This window comes from Acinonyx jubatus, chromosome C1, assembly GCF_027475565.1.
Source record: "Acinonyx jubatus isolate Ajub_Pintada_27869175 chromosome C1, VMU_Ajub_asm_v1.0, whole genome shotgun sequence".
Lineage (NCBI taxonomy): Eukaryota > Metazoa > Chordata > Mammalia > Carnivora > Felidae > Acinonyx > Acinonyx jubatus.
This window is the reverse complement of record NC_069381.1, coordinates 206400200-206411440: the sequence shown is the minus strand read 5'-3', so window position 1 is coordinate 206411440 and position 11241 is coordinate 206400200. Positions and strand designations below refer to the sequence as shown.

The following is an 11241-nucleotide window of genomic DNA, read 5'->3' as shown; positions in this document are numbered from 1 at the left end:
CCTTATAAAAATACAGATTTCCTCACCGTGGCCTATCACTGTGAAACTGAAGTCTGGCTTCTCTATTTTCTGGAGGAAAGAGGCTTGACCAGAAGCCACCCTCTCGAGGGGTCGATCTTACCTGTTAGGTAAGATCTAGCCCAGCTCCGGCGCCCCCTCCTCCCTGGGTCCTCCCACTCAGGGCCCTGTAGCCGCAGTCCCCCCCCCCCCCCGCCGCCCCCCACCCTCACTCCTGCGTCTTCCCGAGCTCGCCCCCCCGCCGCCGTTTTCCCAGACTCCCCTCGTGCTTTCGGGTAGCCACCCAAACACACCCGCCCGCACCCTCGGCGGGGATTCCTGCGGGCCGGGGGCGCCCTGGGTGGCACGCGGGGAGGACGGCTCTGCGCCGGGGCGGGCGGCCGCGCAGGGGCGCTGCCCGAGCGCTGCGCCGGGGCCCAGCGCGGGCGCCGCTGCGGCACTGCCGGGGGGCGGAGAGGGGCGGGCGCGGGGCGGGCTCGGCCGGGAATGTAGAGACCCGGGCGGGAGCCTCCCGGCGGCGGCGGCGGCGGCGGCGGCCGGGCTGCGGAGCGCGGAGGCTCCGTCACGTGTTTTTCTCCTCCGAGTGAGACGGCGGCGCGGTCGGCGGGGGCCGGCGCGCAGAGCCAGACGCCGCCGCTTGTTTTGGTTGGGGCTCTCGGCAACTCTCCGAGGAGGAGGAGGAGGGAGGAGGGGAGAAGTAACTGCAGAGGCAGCGCCTCCCGGGGAAGAGGCGTCTTCCCCGACTCCTTCCCAAACCTCCCCCTTTGCCTCCCGCCCTCGTCCCCTCCCCTCCTCCCCTGCCGACTGGAGCGAGGGGCAGGGATGAGCCTGTCCCTCCGGCGCGTCCCCGGCTCCCTCGGCCGCCTAGTAGCGTTTCGCGTGGAAAAGGCACTTTCTCCGTCCGCCGAGATGGGCCCGAATGGGGGCTGCAGCGGACCCGTCCGCGGGCGGCAGCAGCAGCAGCAACAGCCGCAGCGCCGCGGTCTCTGCGATTGAGCTGGTATTTGGGCGGCTGGTGGCGGCGGGGCGGTTGGGGGGTGGGAGGAGGCGGAGGAGGAGGCGAAGGAGGAGGAGGAGGGAGAACCCCGTGCAACGTTGGGACTTGGCAGCTCGCCTCCCCCTGCCCAAGGATATTTAATTTGCCTCGGGAATCGCTACTTCCAGAGGGGAACTCAGGAGGGAAGGCGCGCGCGCCTGGAGGGGCAACGCGGGGACCCCTGGCCGCCGCCGCCGCCCGCCTGCGCCAGACTCCAGCCCCGGCGGCGAGAGATGCATCTTCGCTCCTTCCCGGCCGCGGCAGCTGCGAGGAGACTTGGCTCTCGGAGGATCCGGGCTGCACTAGCGCCGGACGCACTGCCTCCCCCCCAGGGCATGAAACGCCCGTAAACTCCGGCCGGGGCCACCTCCTTGGCGCAGCCGCTGCGTCCCCCTTCGGCTGCCCCTCCCCGGCGCGGGCGGCGGCGTGGTGTTTGGAGTCGGGGGTTCTGCCGCCTCCAGCCCTGTTTGCATGTGCGGGGCCGCGGCGAGGAGCCTCCGCCCCCCACCCGGTTGTTTTTCGGCGCCTCCCTCTCCTCGGCGGCGGCGGCGGCGGCGGCGGCGGCGGTGGCGGCGGCGGCGGCGGCAGCATGGCGAGCCCTCCGGAGACCGAAGGCTTCTCGGACGTGCGCAAGGTGGGCTACCTGCGCAAACCCAAGAGCATGCACAAGCGCTTCTTCGTGCTGCGGGCGGCCAGCGAGGCGGGGGGCCCGGCGCGCCTCGAGTACTACGAGAACGAGAAGAAGTGGCGGCACAAGTCGAGCGCCCCCAAACGCTCGATCCCCCTGGAGAGCTGCTTCAACATCAACAAGCGGGCGGACTCCAAGAACAAGCACCTGGTGGCCCTCTACACCCGGGACGAGCACTTTGCCATCGCGGCGGACAGCGAGGCGGAGCAGGACAGCTGGTACCAGGCCCTCCTGCAGCTGCACAACCGGGCCAAGAGCCACCACGACGGGGCCGCGGCCCCCGGGGCAGGAGGCGGCGGGGGCAGCTGCAGTGGCAGCTCGGGCCTCGGCGAGGCTGGGGAGGACTTGAGCTACGGGGATGTGCCCCCAGGACCTGCGTTCAAGGAGGTCTGGCAGGTGATCCTGAAACCCAAGGGCCTGGGTCAGACAAAGAACCTGATTGGCATCTACCGTCTCTGCCTGACCAGCAAGACCATCAGCTTCGTGAAGCTGAACTCGGAGGCGGCGGCCGTGGTGCTGCAGCTGATGAACATCAGACGCTGCGGCCACTCCGAGAACTTCTTCTTCATCGAAGTGGGCCGTTCCGCGGTGACGGGACCTGGGGAGTTCTGGATGCAGGTGGATGACTCTGTGGTGGCCCAGAACATGCACGAGACAATCCTGGAGGCCATGCGGGCCATGAGCGACGAGTTCCGTCCTCGAAGTAAGAGCCAGTCCTCCTCCAACTGCTCCAACCCCATCAGCGTCCCCCTGCGCAGGCACCACCTCAACAACCCGCCACCCAGCCAGGTGGGGCTGACCCGCCGCTCTCGCACCGAGAGCATCACCGCCACCTCTCCGGCCAGCATGGTGGGCGGGAAGCAGGGCTCCTTCCGCGTGCGCGCGTCCAGCGACGGCGAGGGCACCATGTCCCGCCCGGCCTCGGTGGACGGCAGCCCCGTGAGTCCTAGCACCAACAGGACGCACGCGCACCGGCATCGCGGCAGCTCCCGGCTGCACCCGCCTCTCAACCACAGCCGCTCCATCCCCATGCCTTCGTCCCGCTGCTCGCCTTCTGCCACCAGCCCGGTCAGTCTGTCGTCCAGCAGCACCAGTGGCCACGGCTCCACCTCGGACTGTCTCTTCCCCCGGCGCTCTAGTGCTTCTGTGTCCGGTTCCCCCAGCGATGGCGGTTTCATCTCCTCGGATGAGTACGGCTCCAGTCCGTGCGATTTCCGAAGTTCCTTCCGCAGTGTCACCCCGGATTCCCTGGGCCACACCCCACCGGCCCGCGGGGAGGAGGAGCTGAGCAACTACATCTGCATGGGAGGCAAAGGATCCTCCACCCTCACCGCCCCCAATGGTCACTACATTTTGCCTCGGGGTGGCAATGGTCACCGCTACGTCGCCGGGGCCGGCCTGGGCACCAGCCCAGCCCTGGCCGGGGATGAAGGAGCTAGTGCAGCCGATCTGGATAATCGGTTCCGAAAGCGGACTCACTCGGCCGGCACGTCCCCTACCATTTCCCACCAGAAGACCCCATCGCAGTCCTCGGTGGCTTCCATTGAGGAGTACACGGAGATGATGCCTGCCTACCCGCCAGGAGGTGGCAGCGGAGGCCGCCTGCCCGGCTACCGGCACTCCGCCTTCGTGCCCACCCACTCCTACCCCGAGGAGGGTCTGGAGGTGCACCGGGGCCACCACCGCCCAGACACCTCCTCTCTCCACACTGATGATGGCTACATGCCCATGTCCCCAGGAGTGGCCCCAGTGCCCAGCAGCCGCAAGGGCAGCGGGGACTACATGCCCATGAGCCCCAAGAGCGTGTCTGCGCCACAGCAGATCATCAACCCCATCAGGCGCCATCCCCAGAGGGTGGACCCCAATGGCTACATGATGATGTCCCCTAGCGGCAGCTGCTCTCCTGACATCGGAGGTGGGCCCAGCAGCAGCGGCAGCGGCGCCGCCCCCTCTGGGAGCAGCTACGGGAAGCTGTGGACCAACGGGGTCGGGGGCCACCACCCTCACGCTCTGCCACATCCCAAACTCCCCGTAGAGAGTGGTGGCGGCAAGCTCTTGTCTTGTACTGGTGACTACATAAACATGTCGCCGGTGGGGGACTCCAATACCAGCAGCCCCTCCGACTGCTACTACGGCCCGGAGGACCCCCAGCACAAGCCAGTCCTCTCCTACTACTCGTTGCCAAGGTCCTTTAAGCACACCCAGCGCCCCGGGGAGCTGGAGGAGAGTGCCCGGCACCAGCACCTCCGCCTTTCCTCCAGCTCTGGTCGCCTTCTCTATGCCGCCACCGCAGAAGATTCCTCCTCCTCTACCAGCAGCGACAGCCTGGGCGGCGGGTACTGTGGGGTCAGGCCCGATTCTGGCCTCTCGCACATCCACCATCAGGTCCTGCAGCCCCATCTGCCTCGAAAGGTGGACACAGCTGCCCAGACCAACAGCCGCCTGGCTCGGCCCACGAGGCTGTCCCTGGGGGATCCCAAGGCCAGCACCTTACCTCGGGTCCGAGAGCAGCAGCCACAGCCCCCGCTGCTGCACCCTCCGGAGCCCAAGAGCCCAGGGGAATATGTGAATATTGAGTTTGGTGGGGATCAGCCGGGCTACTTATCTGGTCCCGTGGCTTCCCGCGGCTCGCCTTCTGTCAGGTGCCCATCCCAGCTCCAGCCAGCCCCCAGAGAGGAAGAGACTGGCACTGAAGAGTACATGAACATGGACCTGGGGCCGGGCAGGAGGGCCACCTGGCAGGAGGGTGCCGGGGGCCAGCCAGGCAGAGTGGGCCCCACACCTCCTGGGGCGGCCAGCGTGTGCAGGCCCACCCGGGCCGTGCCCAGCAGCCGCGGTCACTACATGACCATGCAGATGGGCTGTCCCGGTCAGAGCTATGTGGACACCTCACCAGTTGCCCCCATCAGCTATGCTGACATGCGGACAGGCCTCGTTGTGGAGGAGGCGAGCCTTCCGGGGGCCACGGCCGCCGCTCCCTCCTCATCCTCGGCGGCCTCGGCTTCCCCCACTGCGCCTCAAAAAGCAGGGGAGCTGGTGGCCCGCTCTTCCCTGCTGGGGGGCCCGCAGGGACCCGGAGGTATGAGCGCCTTCACCAGGGTGAACCTCAGCCCCAGCCGGAACCAGAGTGCCAAAGTGATCCGTGCGGACCCGCAAGGGTGCCGGAGGCGGCACAGCTCTGAGACCTTCTCCTCGACACCCAGTGCCACCCGGGCGGGCAACACGGTGCCCTTCGGAGGGGGCGCTGCAGGAGGGGGCAGCGGTGGTGGCAACGGCAGCGCCGAGGAGGTGAAACGCCACAGTTCTGCTTCCTTCGAGAACGTGTGGCTGAGGCCTGGGGAGCTCGGGGGAGCCCCCAAGGAGCCGGCCCAAGTGTGCGGGGCCGCCGGGGGTTTGGAGAACGGGCTTAACTACATAGACCTGGATTTGGTCAAGGACTTCAAACAGCGCCCTCAGGAGCGCCCCCCTCAACCACAGCCGCCCCCGCCCCCGCCCCCTCATCAGCCTCTGGGCAGCAGCGAGGGCAGCTCCACCCGCCGCTCCAGCGAGGATTTAAGCGCCTATGCCAGCATCAGTTTCCAGAAGCAGCCAGAGGACCTCCAGTAGCTCGACTGGACATCACAGCAGGTGCGTTTCATGGTGACAAAGTCAGAAGACAAAACCGCTTTGAACCCTGTGCTGGAATTCTCTTCCTCTTTGCCTAGGCCCCTTTTCCTCTCCTTCCCACTGCTTCCTTAGGGGGTGCATTCCCAGGATGGGAGAGGTTAGGGCACACAAGGTGTACTCTCCCCGCCCCCGCCCCCCCCCCCCCCCCCTCATGACACTTGGCTGGTGGTCAAATAAACCTGTTGGAACAGCGGCCCAGGAGGCCTTTTTCATTTGAGGTTCCCAAGTGAAATACTTAACCGTATGATTTGCAAAAATATATACCCTACACCAGTGCTGAGGCTTGTGAAGTCCCTATATAAGAACCTTGTTCTCTTTATTGAAGTTTTCTTTTGACTGTATATTTAGGTCAGTCCCTAGAAGGAACAGACGAAAAAATACTGGTTTATACAGGGTCTAAACCAAACCCTCCACTTGAGATAGTTTCTTGGAGCTCTTCAGGGCGATCTTATCAAGTTGCTCCGTGTCCTTTAGTTCTGTGATTTCACAATACCAAGGCAACATAAATAGCAGTGGAAACATCAATTTTTATTCCTGCTGCCCTAAAACGATTCAGAAGGAAGAGCTTATTCAGGCTTACATATTTAGAGAGACATACTTGCCTGTTTGTGACTCTTTGTAGAAAGTCATTATGGGTGACATTCTCTTTTTGTTCCCGAACCAGGATTTGTGAAATATTATTCACACACCGACCCACCACCTCACAGGCATGGCTGTTTTCATACAGGGTATGCAGTGAAGTCTGCTGGTGTCTGAGACCCATTATTAGTTAAGAGTTATGGAAATTCACCCCAGCGTGTCTGCCTTACCGTTGTCTGTTCTTGCAAAGGCCTCAGGGAGACATCACCCAGATCGTTTGAGGACTACCGCACATCTTCTGTAAAATTACTTAACATTTTTTTGTGTGTGGAAGAGAAAGTATTGAGCTAGGGAAGCGCAGGGGTCTGGTTTGATTTTGCATTGAATGTTAAAGCCCCTTCGTTTGGGGGGCATTTCTGGTTGGTCTTTAAAGGCAAGAGTAGACACCTCAGTAAATGTGGAAACTTAGCCTGTTACGTCTTCTGTGGCTAAGGCTCTACTGAAAATGAAAAACATTTGTAATAGGAAATCAGCCTGTCCTTCATTCCGTTGAGCCTGTTTTCTGGTGGTCATAATTGTGGGAAGAAGAGAGGAGTGCAGTTTGCAAATAATGTGATGAGTTGGCAATGTAGAAGTTTCCAGCATTTGGAAACACTTTATTCTGACGAACTGATTATCTTGTGATAGTCTTTTTGATATACCCTTCACAGAATGAGCTTTTAAAAGCATTATTCTTCGTAATGTGTGTCCATTCATAAGAAATTGTGCATTGGGTTTCTATTCATAGGTATTTGCTTATCATGTGGCCTCAGTCTCCTTGATTCTAACAGCCTCTAATATTTGACCCCTATCCTTCTCTGTTTTCTAGAACAAGACATAGATATAAAAACATTCCGACTAAGATTTTAGAGGATATATTACACAAAGCATTATTTGATCAGTATTTAACCTTTATTCTCATGAGTCACTAGATGAGAGATTTAATTGTATATATCAACATCAGTTAAAAACTTTGGTTATTTTTAAATGATAAAAAAAATGCTTAGGGGAAAACCCCTCTAATCCTTTAACCATTTATGCTGAAAGTGTTTCATTTATAAAGTAATGAGAGTTTGAAGGAAAAAAGAAAAAAACCCAGCAGAACCAACATTGTGGCCAGAGGGGAGATGAAAGAGGACAGGAAAGAAGAAATTCTCCTCACCTGCTTTCTTCGGTCGAACCGGTCTCTTTTTATGTAGAGTAGAAGAAATAATATTTGCTCTAAAAGAAACTGATGACCAAATAGAGTTTTCATCTTTTCAAGGGGCTTTAAAATGCAATCCCCTTTACGTGGAGGGCACCTTAAAAACCAACCAACCAAAGCCAAACGATCTTCTGAGCTTTCTTAGGGAGAGTATGATATTTTGGAACACGCATATAGTCATATCCCTAATAATCTGGGAGTAGCAGCACACCATGCTTTCACAGCACCATGGCAGAAAAATTCGACAGTGCGTATTGTACGATGTAAATGGCGAGATGAGAGGTGTGTGCGGGTGTGTTTTCTGTGAGGCACCGAATGCTGCTTGGCCCGCTTCCCATCGTGAATTCTGCTCACCTGCCTCTGCCCTGTTGAGTTTAAAGACAGTCCATTCTCCTCTGAAACACAAAAGCGGACCCGCCCCTGGCAAACAACTTTTCCCAGGAATGAGTATGCTGCTTTGTGAAAACATCCTTTTCCTAACTCCCTTGGCAATTTCTGTCTTTGCCTGCCTTGCTGTTGCTCAGGTAAAACACGAAACTGGGAAGGAATGAGGCGCGCTTCCTCCTCCCCCCCCTCCCCGTTTTATTAAACATTGCGGCTTCTCCAGTATTTTTCTCTATTAAAGGAGAACATTTGTGAGGCAGCTCAGGAGCTCAGAACTGGTGGTTTTCCTTCTGATTGACCTCATGGCAGCTACCGGGTTTTGTCAACCTGTGTCTCCTCGGAGTTCTGTTTTTAGTTGTTTTCCGGCATCCCCTTCTCCCCTGTTCTTTGTTTCCCATCTCTTGTTTCCTGTTTCTGGCGTTGTCTTGTTGTGTGTGTGTGTGTGTGTGTGTGTGCGCCTCATTTCAGAATCTCGCAGTCCTTGTGGCCTACTCTGCAGAGAGTGGGTTGAGAGCCCAAGAAAGAAGGCAGAAAGGACACAGCAGCCCAGTTTTTCAGTTTGTTTTTTAGTTTTGAAACTGCAGCTCCGGCACATAGATCAGGCTTTGGCAAAGGCACAGACCCAAGCCACCCCTTTTAGGTCCCCCCCCCCATTTTTTTCTTTTTTGGTCATTTTGTTATGATCCCCTCAAAAAAAAAGGGAGGGGGGAGCATTTTTCTTTCACTGCATTTCCTTGGGATTTCAAGGATTCCTACCTCCACGACTACCTCCCTCCTCCTCCCTCCTTCCCTTCCCCTCCCTGTGTGGCCTTTTTGTCTGGCGCATACCGTCTCAGCTCTGGCACTTTCCCGTTTCCCGGGTCACCTCCGCTTCCTGCATTCCTCCCTATTTATTTGGCACTTGGCTCCCCTCCCTCCTCCGAGCCCCTTGAGCCGGGGGTTGGGGAATCTGCAGCGGGGCTGAGGCCGCCCTCACAAACCTCCCACCCCGCCCACCTCCGGTCGCCTGGGGGCGCCGGGCTGCCTGGCCCCGTCCCCGCCCCGCCGGCCGCGTGGTGGTCGGGAGAGCCTGCTGAGCCCCGGCCCCTCGGTGCAGGACTGGCTCTGGGTGGGCGGGGCGGACGGGCGCGGATTGGCTCCCGCCAGAGCCAATCAGCGCGAGCATTGGCAGTACTGCGGAGGGCGCGGGGTGGGGCCTCGAGCGGGGGTCGGGCGGGGGCGGTGGGTCCGGGCCTCCGGCCGGGCTCTCCGCGGTAGCCGGCGGGCTGGGCATCGGGGGCGCCAGTCGTCTACCTCTGTCCCTCCACCTCTTCCCTCTGGAGCCCGCGGAGCTGAGCCAAATGCGCGTCTCTCCCCCCGCCACCCCCCCCCCCCCCCACGCCCGGAGGATGTTATGCTCTCAGCCTTATTCGTGCCTCCAGCCCAGAATCCCAAGAATGAGAAAAGTCCAACCAGCCCACTGACAGAGGCCGGAAACACACACTTCCTCTTTTTTTTAATTGAGAAAAATCCAGGCCATGACCATGTGACATGCCCCATTTTGTTTCCCTCCTCTCTTTACTACGGTTTACTACGACGCCACGTTCCTTCATCTTCCTGTCTGGAAATCCAGGAGCACGTGGTTGTAGGATTGATTGGGTTGGCTCAAGATTCTTACATTTACGTCCCTTACTAATGGGAGGGAGGAGGGGGAAAAAAAACGGAGGAGGAAGTACAAGTGCTGTGGCTGGCACTGTTTGGGGAATCATTCAGGAAAAACTCATTTGGCTGGAAATTGCATTAGGGTCAACACTATATATCGAGCGGCTGCAGTTCGAAAAGCATGGAGCCAGATAAGATCAACAAAAACTGACCCTTCTAGGCCCAGGGGAGCTCCCAGTGAAATGAAAACGCCGGATATAGCTTGCAAATCATGAGAATCTAGAGATTCATTGCAAGGGCCTGGGTAGGGTTTGGTACTGAGGTTGGGGGAAACGCTGCTTAAGCTCTCAAAACCAGGTTTGTTTTTTTGACCAGTGACAGCTCCAGTGAAAGATCATCAGGGGAGACTGGCTACCTTTCTTAAAGCTTGCTAGGTTTGTGTTGTGGCCCTCACATAACCAACAGCATATGAGATGTATTACTTGAGGGGATGGAAAATGTGTTCAGATCTATCCTTTCTAAAATAAAGGAAAATAAAAGAAACCCTCCCCTTCCCCTCTCACCAGCCAGCATCCCTCATGCATCACTGCAGCATAAGCCCCAAAGGCAGCCGTTTTTTCCGTAGGTGTAAATGTAAGGAAGAAGCACCGCCCTGATGTAAATGTCATGCCTCATGCTGTTCTGAGCTGTGGGAGAGTTTCTCTGTTCCAGAAAACTTTGAACATCTAACAATCTTATTAATCTCTGCTCTCCTTGAAGTAGCATTTTAGGTTAAAAAAAATAAATCCATAAAAAATTCTATATATTGTAGTCGTTTCTCTGATTGCCCGCCCCCCCCCCCCCAAATGAAGACTATCTCCAATATTGCCTACAATAAAGGACTTGCAATTCAAAAGTTCATGTCTCCCCTGACCCTTGCTTCTTCCCTCCCACCCCCGGAGTGGTGGGGAGGTTATCAAAATTTCTGGAAAATAGCTTTATGCTATCTTCAATGATGGAATGGAAAAACCAGTTCCTGGAAGCCAGAGATCTTGGGTTGTAACACAGCCTGTGCCCTTCACTAGCCAAGCGACCTTGGGCAAGTCACTTAATTTCTCGGAACCTATTTCCTCATCGGTAACTCGAGAGTTGTGTTCTAAATTATTCTGACCTCCTTTGCAGCACTAAACATAGGAGTATTTTGGAGACAATAACTGATATTCTTTAATGGGTCAGTTGTAATGAGGATTCTTTCTGAAGAAGCTGTTGATGGGGTCATAATGAAGTGCATGAGAATATTCTGTTTCGTCCTGTTCTGGCTTTTGGATCACTCTTAATAGTTTTGATTCAGGACCTATTTTAACCTTTCTGGTTTGGAGGGGAGCAGATTTTAACAGACCTTAAGACAAGACCTCCAGACTGCACCAGTCTCAATTTTTCGAAACTTTTCTAGACTGAACTGGGCTCCTCCTCCTCTTTCCTTGTTGAAAACTCAAATGTGTGTGGGAATGCAAGTCAGCTGCTAGTTTCTTGCCTCCTAAGGTCAACTGTTGGAAGCATCCCACCCCACAGTACAGGTCAAGCTTTAACCAATCGATGCCTATGACATTATTCTGTTTCTTCTCTTGGAAATCACCCTTTCTTATGTGGGTGGTCTGCTTATGGATAGTGTTTCTCATTTGTACAGTCAGAATCCTTCAGTGAGGTATCAGAGAGGAAACCTGAGAGGGCAAGTGAGGACTATAGGAAATCTTTTACAATTTTTTGTTTCAGCCTTGTTAGGTGTGTGAAAAGGCCCCGTATTTCTCTTGCTGGCAGCCTGAGTGTCACCTAGCTTTTTTGTGTGTTCTCTTTTCCAATCCTTCTGCTACCTATCATGTATATTTCTTAGCTGTATAGTATATTAATGGGTTTTTTTTTTTATTTTGGTGGGTTGGTAACTTTAGGATAATGGGACACCTCACAATTACAAGGTTTTGTTTTAAAGAAAGCTATTCTCTCAATTAT

At 56.7% G+C, this 11241-nt stretch overlaps 1 protein-coding gene across 1 annotated transcript in view; it reads left to right on the top strand.

Moving 5' to 3' along the window:
- Positions 1–1096: 1096 nt before the first annotated feature.
- The window catches only part of IRS1 (insulin receptor substrate 1), a 59548-nt gene continuing 49403 nt past the window's right edge, over positions 1097–11241 (top strand). The window contains exon 1 of the mRNA XM_027049053.2: positions 1097–5369. Coding sequence (XP_026904854.1) covers positions 1644–5348 — 3705 coding nt within the window. The 5' untranslated portion in view covers positions 1097–1643 and the 3' untranslated portion in view covers positions 5349–5369. The remainder of the gene's footprint in view (positions 5370–11241) is intronic.